The sequence below is a fragment of the Carassius auratus genome, chromosome 23, assembly GCF_003368295.1.
Source record: "Carassius auratus strain Wakin chromosome 23, ASM336829v1, whole genome shotgun sequence".
Taxonomy (NCBI): Eukaryota; Metazoa; Chordata; class Actinopteri; order Cypriniformes; family Cyprinidae; genus Carassius; species Carassius auratus.
In genome coordinates, this window is record NC_039265.1 from 14288447 (window position 1) to 14308000 (window position 19554).

The 19554-nt window shown below is 37.2% G+C and overlaps 2 protein-coding genes across 4 annotated transcripts; both read left to right on the forward strand.

The window, feature by feature from the left end:
• Positions 1 to 258: 258 nt before the first annotated feature.
• LOC113041450 (myelin transcription factor 1-like) lies at positions 259 to 12307 on the forward strand. 3 transcript variants are annotated; one of them, XM_026199972.1, is made up of 23 exons: positions 259 to 400; positions 4488 to 4579; positions 5018 to 5072; positions 5164 to 5194; positions 5295 to 5357; positions 5461 to 5696; positions 5864 to 6826; positions 6944 to 7078; positions 7653 to 7743; positions 7842 to 7961; positions 8071 to 8285; positions 8423 to 8631; positions 8720 to 8944; positions 9087 to 9241; positions 9393 to 9467; positions 9712 to 9780; positions 10131 to 10193; positions 10336 to 10419; positions 10607 to 10828; positions 11027 to 11118; positions 11213 to 11316; positions 11913 to 12056; positions 12164 to 12307. In XM_026199972.1, the coding sequence occupies exons 1-23, from the start codon at positions 376 to 378 to the stop codon at positions 12305 to 12307; spliced, it is 3612 nt and encodes a 1203-aa protein (XP_026055757.1). In that variant the 5' UTR covers positions 259 to 375. The 3 variants fall into 3 exon arrangements, with proteins under 3 accessions (XP_026055757.1, XP_026055759.1, XP_026055758.1); XM_026199973.1 differs by having other exon boundaries at positions 376 to 400; positions 9393 to 9455; XM_026199974.1 differs by lacking the exon at positions 9712 to 9780 and having other exon boundaries at positions 9393 to 9455.
• Positions 12308 to 14139: 1832 nt separating this feature from the next.
• On the forward strand, positions 14140 to 19545 carry LOC113041454 (protein-L-isoaspartate O-methyltransferase domain-containing protein 2-like). Its single transcript, XM_026199977.1, has 6 exons — positions 14140 to 14488; positions 15955 to 16268; positions 16509 to 16611; positions 16705 to 16876; positions 16986 to 17109; positions 17736 to 19545. The coding sequence occupies exons 2-6, from the start codon at positions 15962 to 15964 to the stop codon at positions 18152 to 18154; spliced, it is 1125 nt and encodes a 374-aa protein (XP_026055762.1). The 5' UTR covers positions 14140 to 14488; positions 15955 to 15961; the 3' UTR covers positions 18155 to 19545.
• Positions 19546 to 19554: the final 9 nt, after the last annotated feature.

Here is a 19554-nt window from a genome sequence, read left to right on the forward strand (position 1 = left end):
TTGTCCTTCTAGAAAATTTATATAAACAGAAAACAATAGTTTCAGATTGTGCTCTCTTACTTTGTTAAAAAAAAAAAAACACTCAGTAAGAAGTTTTACAGAGAGACTTTAGAGTCCTGACACATAACTCAAGGCGTACAAGACAAGCTTTTGTTTTCATTTTTGAGTTCATTGTGTGGGGACACAGGCAGTGAGGCGCGCCATCATTGGCTTGTCGAGATTGACAAAAACTACCTCGCCGCCGCTGATTGGAGGAAACAACCTTCTAGTAAATACAACCGCCCACTTCTGTCTACAATTTTTCTTTAAAGTAACTTTCTCTGTAATGAAGTTGAGTAGTTTTGCGGTGTCAAAGGCGAAGAAATCACCGCAAAGATGAAGTTGTGCAAAACATTTCTCGGTGAGTGTTGACGTCTTACTTTTATCTTACTTAAGTCGTTTGCTTGCGTCAAACTTAGATTTAGTCTGGTGCGCCGTGGTTTTGTTGATAACCGGTGGTTTTGTGTTTGGTTAACTTTTTGTTAACAATAACTATTCACAACGCGTTTATTACTGTAATTTAACACGAGTGATATAATTATAAGGACTGGTTAGACTGGTTATAAACCTACAGCCTACCGACAGAAAACGTTGTTGTTGTTTCCTTCTTTGTTTACTTTCATTTTAAATATTAATATAAAATGTCGACTGAATAGATTTGGATTTCGTTTTACATCAAATTCTATTGCCGAAGGCATAGTAATGACCCATATCCCTGATTGTTTGCATCTTTTAAAAGTTGCGAAACGAAATCCCTGTCCAGACAGTTTTTGGACAAAGGCAACTTTTGTCTCCCAGAGGGAGTTGTGCTTCCAACTCAGAGGCCGTCGGACTTCTGGCGTATTAAAACTTTTGTGTTCGGGAGGGATCAGTCCATCTGGCTGTGGGGGATTCCGGGTGTTGTGCTTCTCATTCGCTCAGCTGGCATCCTATGTAATATTTATACACAGTGTCTGGCCAGTGGGAACAGACTGTGGCTTTAATTGTTTGCTGGGCTATCCATCTGTATACGAATCTTTAGGATCAGGGGTTAGAAAAGTTCCAGCTGGTAACCGAAGAACTTCAGTGTCATTAAATATGCAAAACCTTCAAAGGTTTTTACAAGCCTCATATATGATAAGAAACTTTTTTGAAGTTTAGTAAAGAGTTCCACTCCCCTTTTTATTACAGAGAAAATGCATTTTCCGTTTTAAGTTTTTTTTCCACTACAAGTAACCTATAATAACTTATAATATATTATTATTTATAGATTGATTTTTGAAATTTTACCATTAATCGAACTTTGCAACTGCTCTGCGTTTGGTTGGTTTACTGCATTGAAAAATTATTTCAGTAATAATATTAACACATGTTTTGTTTTATTTTTAACATTTTATTTTCGAAAAGTGAAATTAACTTATTTTAGTTAGATGAAGTTAATTGGATAATTTCCAACAAAACCAGGTCACGTTGTTAAATTTCTAGAAGAACATACAATAATGTAGGTGAACGCTAATGTGTTATTGAGCAAGAAAAAAAATAGATCCATATTAAAGAATTGTATTTTTTTCAGCTACAGAAATTATTCTCTTTCTTGTCAATACCGAATATCATCGTGTATGGCAATCGGACTGTAGTCTTTTAAACATAAAACAAATGCTTGTATTTGATGTTTAAACTACTTTCTTTTGTGGAATTTATTATTGGAAATGTAATAGTCATTGTATTAATGGTTAAGCAGCTATTTACTCATTGAAGACAGCGATTTCTTACTAGACACCTGCCACGGAAAGCACTCTTGTCCATGGTACTGAAACAGCGCTGTTCTGGGTGCTGATCCTTCAACTGAGCTCCTGCTTCTAAACGTAGAGATATTTTCCAAAATAACCGAATAAATTAGTTTAGGTTGTAAATTAAATTATATTTTATATCGGGTAGGTGGGGGTCAGTAGCGGCCCTCTCTCCATCTTGTGTTGTACATGGTTTACTATGATGATGATGATGTCACGGCGCAGGGTAGAGGAGGGGTGGACAATGGGCCTGTGAGCGAAAGGTAAGTCAGAATCGTTCGACAAAGCGTGTGGAGAAATGATTTTGGCAGCATTTGCGCTCACATTACATGTCGATTAATGGATAAATGCGTCTTACTTACAACATGAGGAGGTTTCGGACCGGTCCTGGGCGAATTATTAGAGGTTTTTAACGGTAGCGGAACGAGACTCATTCTGAAGGGGAGGTGTACAACACTGAAGTTAACACACAGAGCCTACAAAGAGCAAGAGGCCGCTCGCATCTCCTTGAAAAAAACGTCGATTGCTTGTGGTATTTTTTTTAATCTACTAATTCAGATGCTGATGTGGATAAAAAATTCAATGTTTGGAAAGGTTTGATGATTTTGGTTTGCATTACTATTGAAGCCAAATGGATGCCGGACTTGTAATCTCTTAAAGTGCCATTCCACCGTGTTTACATTTCTTGCACATTTTGTCTTATTTTCGCTTGCGTACTATTCGCCACAATTACGTTGTGTAAAAAGAACAATTCTAGAATGTTTTTTTTAGATAATTGTATTTGCATTTACATCGCTGTTTTATTTTCAAGAAACCCAAGAACTTAAAAGGGCCTTTATTGCATCGATAACACAATATCTAGCCTCTCGTATTGCATTTTTAGTGTTGATCTGGTTTTAAAACAATATTTATAGACGAATCGAAAATGTGGAAGTTTAAAGCCAAACGGAAATTCATTGGAAGTTTGTAGATTCACACTAAGTCAAAGATACATGTACAAATACGATGTATTTTATGGGAGAGGACAAATAATTATTATAAACCCTTAAGCAAAGCAAAAGCAGCATATGTTTTGTCTTGTGTGCGTGCGTTATCTACACGAACCATCTGTTTACTTCAGGCTAGGCCTACATAATAGCCTACACTATTCATTTATTAGATGATCGCCTTTCTTTCTGTTTTACATTTAATTTGCTCTTTATTCGTCGCTTATTCTTGTTTTAGGATCTCTGTGGGTTGTGCTCTAACGTTATTGCTCTAATAATTCAGTTGCAGGCCTTGTAAATATATTCTGCTTGATATTGTTTATTCTCCATGAAAGTGACAGTGTTTTAAAGGGGGAGGGTTTGGCTGATAGTAATTGAAAGGCGTGGTGTGCTAGAAGAGGTTATGCGCAGCAGCATCATGGTGCTTTTTCGAAGTCAAGGGCCTGATGCGACAAAAGAAATACTATTATTAGTCTATACTAAAATGTAATAGCAATTTGTGGGTAACATGCACTCTCTCTGGTCATTTCATGCATGGGCCTAATATATAGGAGTCAAACAATGTTTTTTTATGCAGGGAGAAATGTATTTATTTATTTTAGAAAAACTTTAAAAGGGATGACGAAAACTATTTAGGTCAAGTGACTTGGTATAAAAAAAAACTATCATCCACTCACCATTTTCATCTATAAATAACATGTCAGCATGCACATTTTCTAATCTTTTACATTCTGTTGTCTTTAGAAATGTCTTTGAAAGGAATATTTTGAAGAATTCATGTGTATTTAATATATAACTTGACTCCTAATGTGTTGGAAAATAGGTTACATTATTTTCAAATTCATTCCTTCCTTTTGTATTCATCTTACTTTTATAGAAAGTTTTCAGCAAATGCAATAAAATCAGTTTAATTGGTTTCCATGTGTGTCAGACACGGAACACTGACTTCTAAGAAAGTTTTGCATTGCATATTGCATCATATGTGGCAAGTGCCACAATTGTTGCAGTTCTCAAGGGAATTCCCTCCCGTTATGTGTGTGATGTGACTGGGCACCAGGTGCTGCCTAAAAAGTAATCAGACCACATGTAATGACGCCCTGATAAAAACAGCTGGGTCACAGCCGGATCTCTCGTCACCCAAGAAGAATAATCAACACCAGAGCCATGAAGGCACGCAGACCATGATGGACTGCTGAAAGCCCATTCATTGACCAAAGTGCATGGGTCCTCTGGGGGCTTTTAAATGTTTGCTTCTGGAATATGGATGTTCATCTTTTATAGTCATTCTGTGGAAAATGACATCACAATAGTTGTGTTTGAATCAGCATTACTGGCATAGATTTGCTTACTTTCTGATCTAAGGGTCTTAATTGCTTGCAAAAAATGTTTGTGTTTTCTTGGTATTTTCGGTATATTGCATAATTCAAACTAATATATATATATATATATATATATATATATATATATATATATATATATATATATATATATATATATATATATATGTTTGCTATATATATATACATACACACACATACACCCAAACATCAAAAATGGGAATCCACTGTCAAGACCTCCTTTAGTGTCACTTAAGCATATGCTTTTTCCTCATGTAACTGTGTAATACAGTATGCACCTTTTTATTTTGGACATGTCATACTGAAATTGTTGACTTATCCTTTCTGTCCAACAGAGAATGAGTTCAGAGGGCAGCTGCTGAGCCAGAGGTGGACACGAGGGGACAGAGTCAGCAGCTGTGAAAACAAGAGGAGTAGGAGACGAAAAGTGAGACATTATGTGTGTTTGTGTATGTCAGAGTAACTTCATTTTCATTGATTATATCTTGTCTTATACTATACCACAAAACCAAAGAAGCTAAAAGTACATTTCCCTTTCCCAAGCTCTGAAATCTTTATAAGGCTGGGTGGGCCTTATTTCTTTCTTATATTTCACTTCACTTCCACTAAGGATTGGGATGGATGTGCATTTGAAAGAACTTACTGGATGTAAATTATTGATAGAGCTCTTTACGAGCATTTAAGAAGATTGGGGGCTACTCTGGTTTCTTTGAAATCAGACCTGCTCAGATCTGAAGACAGAAATCACAGTCTGAAGGTATAAGAACCAGAGAACAGTGATATTGTAAATGGATAGTGTAAATATCTTAAGAGGTTAATAACATTTTATTATAATTTCATAACCACTTATATGTTTGTGTTCCAGATGAGCCAGGACGCAGATGAGAAGTGGACGAGGACACGCTCAAAGGGAATCAGAGGTGAGAGCCTCTTAAAAACTCAAAAAATATGTTTTATCCATTTCAGTTAATTAAATGACTGACAGAGCTTTTATCTCGCTCCTTATATCAGTTCCTCTTGAGCTTGTTGGACAAGAGTACAGGTGAGAGCTTTTATGCTTTTGTAGTGTTACTCATCATGTTTTTAAAGACCAGAGTTTATTAGGTTAATGTATATAGCTAATCAAAACCCCTGTTTTGCAGCTGCCCTACACCAGGATGTGACGGCTTAGGCCATGTCAGTGGAAAGTATGCACGACACAGAAGGTAGGTAGTAGGAATTCAGTCTCTTATAACTGTCTATACAAAAAAAGAAAAAAGAAAAAGTGAGCAACTGAGTTTTTTTGTCGAACCTTTTAATCTTTTCCAGTGCATTGGGCTGCCCATTAGCTAAGAAAAGAAAACTCCAGGAGGCAGAGGAGAATCAGCTAGCCCCCAAAAAGAAGCCCAATGCTCTAAAGCTGGCCATGGATGATGGGTTTAATGCAGAGAGTGACACAAACAGTGAAACAGAAACAAAAGATGAGGGAGTGGAATCTGAAGAGGACACTACTGATAAAGAGATGGAAGCAAAAGAAAAAACACTTACATTAGAAGCAGTGAAAGGTGGGTTAATTTTTATTATTAACTAAAAAAAAAAAGTTTATTGTTTTTAAAGCTATGTACCATGCAGTAAACATACTATGGTCTTTATGTATTCATGCTTTATTACATCACCCAAACCTGTCAAGAAACATAAAAAATTGCCACCCCCTTTTTTGCCATTCCCTTAGAAGAAATTTCACAAGAGGATTTAGAAGAGAAAATGACACCTGGCAGAGAAACATCAAGTTTAGTGCCAGAGAGAGAAACTGAGAAGGAAGAAGCCAATATCGAGACTACGTCCATCCAACAAATCACCATGGATGCTGAGGCAGAGGTGGGCCTACAGGTCACTGAAGAAATTCAGGCTCGAGAGGAAGAGGTAGAGGAGGAAGCAGAAGAGATTACAGAGGAAGAGCGAGTGACCCAGCAGCTGAAAGAGACAGATGAGCCTGTGACAACAGTTGTCGAAGAAGAGGAGGAGGAGGAGGAGGAAGAGGAAGAGGGGGAAGAGGAGACACAATGTTTGAGCCAGAAGAACAACTCGGACCACCAGTACTTCAGTGGAGACTTTGGCAAAATCCAGACCAAAGACACTGGGGAGACAGAGAAGGACAGTGAAGATGATGATGATGATGAGGAAGAAGATGAGGAGATCCAATCCCAGGTTGAGCCTTCCTCCCTAACTGCCCCTGTCCCCACTGCTTCACCTCAGGAATTAGACATGATGATGCACAGCAACATCAGTCTAAACCACCCTCTTGGAGAAGATGAGGAGGAGGAGGATGAAGAAGAAAGAGATGATGCTTCGGACAAAGACTCGCCCACTGTAGTAATCGAGCTGGGTTCAGAGGGAGAGGAAGAGGAAGAAGAGGAAGAGGAAGATGACGGAGAAGGAGAGGAGGCTGATGAAGCGGATGACGACGAGTTGGACAGCATGTCACAGAGGTCAGAGGTCACAGATGACTCAGAGACGTACGACATGACACGGGGGAACCTGGGACTTCTGGAACAGGCCATTGCCCTGAAAGCAAAACAAACCGGCCGTAGTTCTGAAGAGAGCTGCTCTCCTGAGCAGCAGCGCTACAGCAGCGCAGAGGAGAGGATCAGTAAGACCATGGATATCACAGCTCGTAGAGCATACTATGGCAAAGGTGACAGGAAATTGCTGCCTACCTCTTATGACCCCAGTTAAAATTAGATAACATTATCATGCAGGTAGAGTGTGTGTTGAGTTTAATTTGCTTTTGCCTCCTCACTCTTGGGCACAGAAGGTTCTAGATCAGAGAAGAAGGAAGTAAAGTGCCCTACTCCAGGATGTGATGGGACAGGTCATGTGACTGGATTATACCCACACCACCGCAGCCTTTCAGGGTGCCCACACAAGGACAGAATCCCTCCAGAGAGTAAGAGAAAAATTATTATTATATGTGATTATATATACACACACACACACACACACACAATATGTATATTTCATATACATTTTTAATGTATGTATCTTACCGACTTAAAAAAAAAGCCTTTTGCTGCATTTATTTGATAAAAACACACATTTAATCACAATTTAAAATAAATGTTTTATATAAATATTTTAAATAGAATTTATTCCTGTCCTGGCAAAGCTGGATTTTCAGCAGTCTTCAGTGTCACATGATCCTTCAAAAAACCATGCCAATATGCTGATCTGGTGCTCAAGAACATTTTTTTTTTTTTTTTTTAATCAAGCTTGTGCTACTTGATATTTTTGTGTAAACCATGATTTATTTCAAGATTCTTTGAATAATATAATATAATTTATTTAAATTAAAATTTATATTTATTTTTAAATATATATTATAGATGTCTTTACTATCACATTTGGTCATTTTAACACATCCTTGCTTAATACAAGTATTAATTTCTTAAAAAAAACAACAACAACAGCATTTGAATGGTATTATATAAATTCTATAATCTAATGTGTTTTTTTGGCACTAGTCTTGGCAATGCACGAGAACGTACTTAAGTGTCCAACACCTGGATGCACTGGACAGGGACATGTGAACAGCAACCGCAACACACATCGCAGGTACTGCTCCAAAACAATTTTAAACTTTTCAAGCATCAATTTCTGTTCACATCAGGTTTCCCTAAAACCAAGTGTTCTCTTACATTGTACACTTTCAGTCTCTCTGGCTGCCCTATTGCTGCTGCAGGGAAACAGAAAAGCAATGAAAAGCAGTCACAGCCACAGACCTCTGTCAGTGATCCTGCCAGCGGAGGCTCAAACTCTGACAGAGTTCTCAGGTGAGGTCCTCTCAGGTCCTCTTCTCAACATCCCAGCTAGATCTTTAACAGACAAAAGAGCCTAATAGGGAAACATTGTGACTAAATTGTAACACTCTTTCCTCTACAGGCCGATGTGTTTTGTGAAACAGCTGGACATCCCTCAGTATGGTACCTACAGACCCAATGCCATGCCAGCCACTCCTCGTGCCAACCTGGCTAAGGAGCTGGAGAAGTATTCTAAGGTGTCTTTCGACTATGCAAGCTTCGATGTACAGGTGTTCGGCAACCCCATGCTTGCACCCAAGATGCCCACCAGCGAAACCTCACCTAAAGCCTTCAAATGTAAGCACCCCCCATACCCTTTAAAATAACAAATACAAATACAACAGATATTACTAGATAATGAATTATTGATAGCATACTGAAACACATTTTATTATTATTATTATTATTATTATTATTATTATTATAATGAACAGCCAAACCATTCCCCAAAGCCTTGTCCCCCAGCCACAGCCTGTCAGGAGGCTACACCAAAAGCAGTTCCTCTTCCACCTCAAGTGGGTATGATTATACCCATGATGCCGAAGCCGCACACATGGCTGCCACTGCCATTCTCAACCTGTCCACCCGCTGCTGGGAGAGGCCTGAAAACCTCAGCACCAGACAGCCAGATCAGGCCAGCAAAGTGAGTTCCTCTCAATCTGGAAAGATGAGTTCCATAACATCCAAGTTATATATACTCTAGATTCGAATTAATGTCTTCTACAATCTAGGACATGGACATTGAGGTGGATGAGAATGGCACACTGGACCTCAGCATGAAGAAACCCAAGAGAGAAGGAGTCAGGTCACCAGAACCATCTTCATCCTCGTCATCATCTTCTCAACACCATGGCGTCACCTCACCCCACTCCAGCCACACCTACAAACAAGAGGAGTGGGAGGGGCCTCTGGACTACACCAAGTCAAACCAACAGAAAGAGGAGGAGCCAGAGGAGGTAGATGTATATCAATCTGAGATATATTCATATAGTCTCATTTCAAGGTTAAATCATGGTTAATGAATAAAACCCCTCATTCTATGAATTAAACTGTCATAATTTAGCACCTGTTTGACTGTTGTTTGTCTGCTGTGTCCAGGTTGAGTACACCACACACTCATATGCTTCCTCTGATGGAGACGATGATGATGCCACTCAGGAGAGCATGGAGGACAGGAAGTACCCTGGTGAGGTCACAACCTCCAGCTTCAAAGTCAAATTCCAGCCCAAGGACAGCAAGAAAGAGGTCTTGCTGTAAGTGTCTGCAGCAACAACAGCCTTATTTAAACACAAAACACACCTGCTAAGCCAATAAAGGAAGTCTGTAAATTTAATGTCTTGCAAGGGTTCATAAATTACCAGAATGACTCCACCGGGATTTAATACTCTCTTTACCTCCCTCCAGATGTCCCACCCCAGGTTGTGATGGCAGTGGACATATAACTGGGAACTATGCATCACACCGCAGGTATGCCAGAAGGTGACAAAGTATTTCAACTCTGAACTCAAGCCCTACTTGTGTTTTCTTTTTTTCTTTATCTGTTTTCCTCTGTTGAATCCTAACAGCTTCAGTTCTCTATAGAATAAACCATAGACATATGCTATATGACTCTTTAATGCATTTGGGCAACTCATTTACTCATCAACTTATATATCTCTCCCATCTTCAATGAAATCTTTCTCCCTCTATTCTTTCTTCCTGCTGTTTTTCTACTGTTCTTCAGTCTCTCTGGTTGTCCCCTTGCTGATAAAAGTCTTCGGACCCTCATGGCTGCCCACACTACTGAACTCAAGTATGTCTGTGCTCTATTTTTTCCTCTAATGAATCCATTACTGATTACTGCTTCTACTTGACTCTACATAATACTGCTGTTACTGCAAAGCACTGTATACTGTCCCTTTTGCTGGCTATTCTTATACTCTTTCACCAGTGAACACTTTATATTTTAAGTGGCCAAAAATATAATTTTCTTGGACTGTGTCCTAGAGATGCATCAAACCAGCTGAGACACATTAGGCATCTAGGCTGAAGCCCAAATATTTATTTAGATTTCCAGTATGATTGTATGTGTGATATTTAAATTGTATTTTCTAAAGCAATACTATGTTCAAGCTAACCTGTCTTTCTCTTTGTGGACTCCAGATGCCCTACCCCAGGTTGTGATGGATCAGGACACATCACTGGAAACTATGCTTCCCATAGAAGGTATGCTAATTAAGAGATATTACTTGTACTGTACCTACTTTCAAGATGCATTTTTGGATTCAGGTCAAGCTTTGCAACTAGTTAAAAATATTGAATTGCAGATGTAAAAAAAATAATAACATCCACATTTTCTCTATCGCAGTCTGTCTGGATGTCCACGTGCCAAGAAAGGAGGAATCAAAATCACACCGACTAAGGATGACAAGGAAGATTCTGAGCTCCTAAAGTATGTTTTTTTATTATTATTATTATTATTATTATTATATATATATATTATTATTATATATATATATATATATTTTTTTTTTTTACAACACAATCTCAACTTTTGCTGTATGAAAATTTTTGAGCACAGCCTGTATCTTCAGAGAATGCCAAACCTGACTGCCAGTTTATCACTTACGTCTCTATAGGTGTCCGGTGCCAGGTTGTGACAGTCTGGGGCATATCAGTGGGAAATATGCCACCCACCGCAGTGCCTATGGGTGCCCGCTGGCAGCACGCAGGCAGAAGGAGGGCATGTTAAATGGCACACCATTCTCCTGGAAGGCCTTCAAGGCTGAGGGCCCGACCTGCCCTACGCCAGGATGTGATGGATCAGGACATGCCAATGGCAGCTTTCTCACTCATCGCAGGTACAGACGGGACCTGCTGTCTATGCTAGATATATAATTAAACTAATTGTCTAAAATGTCATATGTAGTAATATGCTTTGAAATATTAGAAATGCCTGTTTTTGGCTTTCTAGGGTTACCGAAGGATGGTGTAATACAAACAATAAATCTAAAACAATATATTTTTTCATATCTCTTACTCATAATTTGCTTCCACAGTCTTTCAGGTTGCCCTAGAGCTTCAGCTAACAAGAAGAGGGCCAGGTTCCCTGGAGATGATTACATCAGCAAGAAATTCAGGGCAAGTGATGGTAAGATAAATATAATTTGCTTCTCTTCTTTCATCCCCATTATGTTCATTTTGTGCTCTTCATTAACATATGCATTGTTTTTCTTTCCCCTCAGTTCTTGACAATGATGAAGACATAAAACAGCTGAACAAAGAGATCAATGAACTGAATGAGTCGAACTCTGAGATGGAAGCAGACATGGCCAACCTCCATACACAGGTCTGCTTTTATTAAATGTATATTTATAAAAGCATATATACACTACTATTCAAAAGTTTGTGGTTGGTAAGGTTTTATGTTTTTGAAAGACGTAACCAAAGCTGCATGTATCTGATCAAGAATACAACAAAAACAGCAACATTATGAAATATTATTTCAATTTAAAATATATATATATTTAAAATATACATTTAAAAATTACATTTACATGATATGTTTGTGAAAACCGTGATAATTTCAGGATTATTTGATGAATAGTAAGTTCAAAAGAACAGCATTTATTTGAAATATATATATTAGATTATAGATTCACTTTATACGGCTGAAATGAGATCTGAGCATATAGCATTAGGCCCTTTACTGGTAACTGCATGTAATAAGGTTTTTTGAGGCTCTCATTGTTCATCGATGAAAATCCCTTAATTGAAAAAAATATTTTTGTGACTTCTTTTGATAAAAAAATATAATGATAATTAAACTATTTACAATACTTTAAATATAATATTACAAATGACAGTATTTTATCATCAAAAAGATAAAATACACAGCTTAACCTCACAGCTGCTGTTAATTCATGTACTTCTATTGCTCAATAGATCTCATCCATGGAGAAGAACCTCAAGAGCATGGAGGAAGAGAATAAACTCATAGAGGAGAAGAATGAGGCTCTGTTCATGGAACTGTCAGGCCTGAGCCAGGCTCTTATCCGCAGCCTTGCCAACATCCGTCTGCCACAGATGGTCAGTCCGCTTGCCATCTACCTTTTATGACTATGCCCAACAAGCATTGTACATTATATTTTAATGTAGCTTGCTTTTAACAAACTGTAATCTGTTGTTTACCACAGCAAGAGCCAATCACTGAACAGAATTTTGACGCCTGCGTGGACACCCTGACCCACATGTTCACAGATAAGGAGTGCTATCAGAACCCAGAGAACCGAGCCCTACTCGAGTCGATCAACCAGGCCGTCAAAGGCATTGAGGTGTGAGCAGAGGAGCGGCAGCTGCAAGACACTGTGGGTTAAATAACCAGACCAACAACATAAAAATACTGTTTAAGGACATTCAGGTTTTGTATGTGGCGCCCTCTGTAAACGCAGAAAGTCACAAGACCCGTGGAAGTCAGAGAAAAGGACCAAATTCCAATTCCAAACTATGCTGCTTAGCAATTTTGATCCTTTGCCTCTTAAACCAAGTTGGCTGTTCTTGTTTTGGGGTATCTTTTGGAGCAAACCATTTGTTACTGTTTTCTAGAGCAACTCTCACCGACACTGATCTGCCTTTTTACTTCCCTCAGTGCATGGAGGTTGCCGTGAACAATACGTTATGAGACTGTTGTGTGTTTGTGGAGGAGAGTCTATGTGTGTATGCGTAACAGAGTGTTTTATGTGTAACGTCCGAAGGTGAATTCACAATTAATGACCTCCCTTGACAAAATATGGTTAGTATGCAGCACTGCTACATTTGATCCCTGTATGATATTTTGATGTCTCATATTTGGTGTAAATGTTCTCCTGTTCCATTCTGTAATATTTATTGTATTTGAGAACATAGATATTGCACTTCCATGAATAGTTTGTAGTTCCATCGTCATGTTATTATTGTAATTATGATTATGGCTATTTAAATTGGGTCCTTGAAATGTAAGCTTAATTTATTATTTATTAATGTTAAGGGTTATTTTATTTATTTATTAATCAGTGTGTATTTATGGACTTAATTTATTTCACAAAGCAAAATTCTATACACAGCTTGTAAACAGTTATTAAGAGGAGAGCCGCTGCCTTCTGCGTTGTGAAAGAGGCAATATTTTAAGAATATCGACAGCAAATTGTTTTTATAAACCTTCCTATTTATTTATCTTTTTTAAGTGCAAATATTTTCTACCTAACAATTTTTATATTGTTTTTTAATATCCTTCTTTATTTAATGAGTTCTGTTTTCCATAAAAGTATTTTGACACCCTCCAGAGTGAAGTGGGTTGAACATATATGATGTATTTATTGTTATTTATTTAGTATTTAAGAACAAATTGAATGGAGATCTTGTTGCATATTTATTTTGTAAATGTTTCTGTGTTAGTGGTTGCTGCATATGGATAGTCTTTGCCCATGTTGTTGATAAAATAAATGGGAATTCTATCACCTACAACAGAGAGCATTTAATGCTGATGGCTTCTATTGCGTTATTATGACCGCATATTTACTTTAAAAGCTTGATCAAACAGTGATATTTTGTGAGACATTGTTCAGTCCCAAAGAGCAAAGATAAAATACGAACCAAACACTCTCTCAGTAGGATATTTGGCTGACATCTGCTGGACACAAAATTATACAGTCACGATTTCTGTTAAGCTGATAAAAGTCATAAAAAAATAAGGGATGTATTTGTATTTTGTCAAGATTAATATTAAGACCAATACTGATAAAATGACTTACAATAAAACCCAAAATATTGTTAAAAAAATCTTTAAACAATATTTTGAAAGTGTATAGTGATTCTTTCCTTCAGATTTGAATTGAAATGGTCAAGGAGACCAGCTAGTTTTCACGTCTTTTAAAAGTTATAGATTTATTTTACTGTCTACATGTGGCTGAAAAACCATTAATAGGCTATTGATATGTGACTCCTCTTTGACAACTTATCCCATATGGTGTGACACCATGCCCTGCTACAGGTCAACAATCTTTTCTTTAGTGGACATGTTTAATGTGGCCATAAAATAATTAAATAGAAATAACCACCTTGAGAATTATTCACCAATAAAAATGTGTTAACTACTTCCGCATTTATCCCTATCCTAAGCGACGCCAGAGACTGCTGTGTTTATGAATATGTCACGAAAATAATGTAGTGCAGGACCCATGTGCTCCATGCCCCATATTTTGTGTTTGTGTGCGTGACGTCACAGAGTCATCTGGCCAATGTTTACATCCAGCGCTGCTCGCCGTGAACGTTTATGGGAAGAAACCGAGAGACAGAAACAACAGGAGACATTTAACCGAATGGACAGCTAACGGACCTTAATAAGGGTGTTTTAGGGTGTCAGACGATTCAGCTCGGTCGACTGTGAAGTCGTCGTCGGGGTGTTTCACGTGACGAGTTCCTACCCAAACACCTCCATCCCAATTTTTCACGTCTTCGTCTTCATTTGCGTTTATTTTTTGCAGGTAAGCTCATTATATCGTGCTAGCTGTTATGTAGTATAATTATGGCGTGATAATATAATTATCTTTGTTAGTGCATTTTCACTAAGACTAACCAGTAGAATGTGCAGAATGAACGGCAGGTCGTGGTGATTAAAAATTAAAGGGCTGGTGTATGTTGTTTCATATTTAACTGTATTTAAGTAACTACCCGGATGTTCAACAAAACATTGCACAATATGCGTTTGTTAGCGAATGGCGCAGCTGCATTTGAGCGCGCGGTGATTGGTGGGAGTATGCCTCACATCTGCAGTTTCTACACAGCGTCTCTGGGGAAGCTTTAACTTTCCAGCAGCGCAGCGCCATCACCCGTCAACTGGACAAAAAATGCTGTTTTGTTAGGCCCAAAACATTTGCAGTAGCATCAAAAGTATTTGGACACTTAAAGACATACGAATGTCATTGCATTAGTTAAGAAAATAAATAAATAAATATAGTGTCATTTAAACAAATAATATTCTAAAACAATTATCAACAATGCTCCTCAAGAAGAAGTCTTATGAACTGAGTTTTCAGATTGATTACAAAATGTATTTGGACAAATTCTGCTTGACAGTAGTTAAATGCCCAGATGTAGCAGACATACAATCAATAATCTTTTATAGAAGTGGTTATCAACAAGTGGGCCACAATCTAAAGTGTTGTCTGGGACAGAAATGTGTTATATGCATTTTATACAAAAACATAAAATTTAACTAAAATGATTATGCATAGTTAGAATGGCAAAATAAACAGGCATGCCGAAATTTGTCAACCCTAGTTAAATTTGTGTTTAATTTCTGGCTGCCTAGAACAAGGAACAACCAAAATTCAAGAGAAATTTAACCAAACTACAGAAAAAATTTGGCGGCAGAAGGTAGTATATTTAAAAATAAATGTATTAATACTTTTATTAAGAAAAGATGCATTAAATTGATCGTAAGTTAAAAAAATTATTATTTAGAAATTTCTGTTCATCAAAAAAACAAAATAAAATATATATATATATAATAAAAAATAAATAGTAGTTGTTTTTATCATTGATAATAACAAATGATAAAAGTTATCTTAAATTGTAAAAAAGACTTTTATTAGAAAATTATTACTGACCCCACAAAATTCAAGAAACTTCATTTGTAAGTTTCCCTATTCTGCCTATGTTAGGTTAATAATTTACCATATTTTTTGGTTTATTAATTTCATGGTATTATTAAAACATTTCAGTTTTATATGTTACTCAATCCTGGTACTGTGATGGGGTGCCACTTTTCTGAAGCAAAATCATTTCAGATCCACTGTTACAGCACATAACTAATGGAATTGGTCGTTTAACAGTTAAACTTTTTTAAAGAACCGAATCAACATGAAGTATGTTTCCAGTTCTTCACCTTTGTTTACATGCATTCTTACGTCTTTTATATTCTTCTCTTCTGATTTGCACCCAAAAAAAGAGCTAAAATGGGAGGTGCAGTCAGCGCTGGGGAGGACAATGATGAGTTAATTGACAACCTGAAGGATGCCCAGTACATTCGCTCAGATCTGGTTGAACATGCCTTCAGGGCCATTGATCGTGCTGACTACTATTTGGAAGAATTCCGTGACAGTGCCTACAAGGATCTGGCCTGGAGACACGGCAACATCCACCTCTCTGCACCCTGTATCTACTCTGAGGTGATGGAGGCTCTAGACTTGCAGCCTGGCTTGTCCTTTCTTAACCTGGGCAGTGGCACAGGCTACCTCAGCACCATGGTGGGACTTATACTGGGTGAGTTCATAGAGAATATGAACACTTTCATTTTGCTCTGCCATCATTAACAAACCTGTATAACATTCTATAACTAAACAGTTTCCATTCTCACTCAATTCCATTGGGTTTTTTTTTCATACAGTGGAAATCAATGAGAACCGAAGCTTTTTGGTCACCATCATTCTTCAAAATATCTTCTTTTGAGTTAAAGAAAATATGCCATAACGTGCTCACTGATATTCTATGTCATATTTCCAGGACCGTTTGGTGTGAATCATGGTGTGGAATTACATGAAGATGTTATGGAATATGCTTATCAGAAGCTGGACTTCTTCATCAAGACAAATGATAGTTTTGACAGGTGTAATAACTTTTGGGTCTATAAACTCATTCCCTCGTTCAAAGTGTAGTGTGCAAAATGAAGTGACTGAAACGGTCAATATTTTTGGTCTAGGTTTGAGTTCTGTGAGCCTTCCTTTGTGGTGGGCAACTGTCTGGAGATTGCCCTGGAAAGCAGGCAGTATGACAGGGTTTACTGTGGCGCAGGGGTCCAGAGAGAACATGAAGACTACATGAAGAAGCTGTTGAAGGTTGGGGGCATCTTAGTACTGCCTCTGGAAGAAAAGGTGAATAATTGAAAGGCAAAGCAACTGTATGGTACATCTGGTTTCACGTAATCCAGGAGAGATTGTGTGTGAAATGTATATATGTCTATGCATTTCTTATTTTTTCTAGCTCACTAAAATTACTCGGACAGGATATAACACATGGGAGACCAGAAAGATCATTGCGGTGTCTTTCGCACCACTTGTGCTCCCTAAGCACAGAGAAAATGGCAAACCGAGAGCAGTATCTCTACGTAAGTCACATGCTGTATTTTTTTTAAATCATTTTATTATATTAGATTATTGTGACTTTTCTTTATTTTGGAATACAAAAAATAAGCAATTTCACTTCTATGAGACATTTGAACAGCACTGTATTCTACGGTTTAGAAGTATATATATATATATATATATATATATATATATATATATAAAAAAATTAGCATGATATAAAGTCGAAGTAAAAATGTACATTTTTCTAATTCCTTTATGTAAGAAAGCTGAAAAAAAGGATATAGTTTTACTTGTTTCCAACTTGACTTCTGGTCGTGTGGTCTGAGTCGTAGCTACTGAAAATTCAGCTTTGACATCACAGGAATTAATTACATTTTAAAATATTTAAAAATAGAAAACAGCTCATTTGAATTGTAATACTGTTTTATAATATAACTACTATTTTTAACAGCATTTTGAATCAAATAAATGCAGCCTTTGTAAGAAAAATTTTGAAATAATAATATTAATAATTAAATAAAAAAAACGAATCTTGCCAACCCAACTTCTGAACTGTCATGTATATAGAGTATAATGATAATAGGATTGGTGTGTATATACATACATGCAGTCAACCCCCCCTCCCCCCATGTTTCATGCTGTCCAGCTGTAATGTTCGAGGTGCGGAGTCTTCAGGATCTGGCCCGCATTTCCATCCGTCACATTCTAAAGAAATCCGGTTCTGGATCCTTGCCGCTACCACAGAGAAATGGATTTAAGCGGAGAAATCACTTTATACATAGACTAGAGCATCGTGACACCCCTCTTCTGACCAATAGTTATTTGTTCATGAGTCGCTTGATTCCCGGACCCATGGACAACAACAACAATCAGTCTTCCACAGACAATGAGGATGAAGATGAAGACTGCAGAAGGGTTTGTGAACAACAAGAAGAGAATGAGAGAAGGAATGAGGGCAGTGTTTTGGTGATAGAGACTCCGGTAAACCTCTTAAGAGAGAGGATCCTTAGCCTGCCTTTGCCAGACCCTCTCAAGATGTATCTTCTTTACTACAGAGAGAAGTAGACTTCTCCTTCCAGCGAATAGTCTATTCTATTCTAATGTACCTAGCACGGTCACATCAAGAATTCACTTTTTGCATTATCCTGATAACCTTTATCATAGAATTTCACCACTCTTTGTTCAGCCAAGTCGGGATGCATAGATAATCAATTTTATTTATAAAGAAAATTTGGTTTAATGCTGGATCTGGATTCATGGTCTAAAATGATAACCAACGGACATTAGTAGCTAACAGGTTACAAAATTATAAATGCAGTGTATCCTCACTTGTTTTGTATGGAGCCCCGCACATGACATGCAAGAAAAAATAAATAAATCGTGTGCATGTTTTAGTACATTGAGGGAACGAATTAGTAAATCGTGCACACAATTTAGCTCACTATTTTTTCCTGCATGTCATGTGCGGGGCTCCGTAGATTTGTGAGCTATGTAAAATGTAGTTTCAGCTCAGATTTACCAAGAAAAGTGAAAATCAAAATATTCTTCTGGTGTATGGACTTGTAAAAAAAAATATAATTGTGAGCTGAAATACACTTGCATTGTGTGAAAATACAATGTCAAGTTTAAAAATGTGATCGTCCAACATAATCTGTGTTGTACAATTTCAGGGATTTCAAGATGAAAGACTATCTAGATAGACTAGATTATCTGAGGTGTTTTGCCAATTTGAAATAGTCTTGGTTTTGTCCTGTTTTAGGACCTTTGCGTTTTACTATATAGAAGTATAAAAGGTATAGTCTATAGTTGTGTAACAAGTTATAAAATGGTGCTCTGAATTGTGGTAAAACTCTGATGTGCACTTTGTCCAGTGATGTAGAATGCACTAATTCGGGAGAAAAAAAATAAAAAAATAAAAAACTGTTTTGAATTATACATTTATATAATCTATATCATGACCAAAATCCTTCATCTGTAAAATGATATTATTTTCATTATGCAAATGAAAGTGTGCACGTGGCATACAATTAAAAATGAGGTGCCAAATGTTAAGACTAGAGGGTCCAAATTGACTTGCAAATCAATGTACAGTTTTTGGAGAACACAAACCAAAGCATCATGTATTTAAAAAAAACTCAGAACATCGTCTCTGCAACCATTTAATGTTAAATTAAATAAATTCTAAACACTGATAAATATTGGGCTCACATGTGAGATGGGATAAATGATTTAATGCATAATTTAGATTTCTGAAAGTGTGGACCATACTGTATGCATTATTATGAGGGCTGAAGACAATAAGTAGTGCCTAAATGGGTGACATTAAAATAAATATTTGCACATGCTGTGGAAACAAATACAATGATACCAATGTATCACTGTGGTGATACAATGATACCTTTTTTCCCCAAACACAACTTTGGCCCACATTACCCTCAGTAAAAAAAAAAAAAAAATCAAAGAGA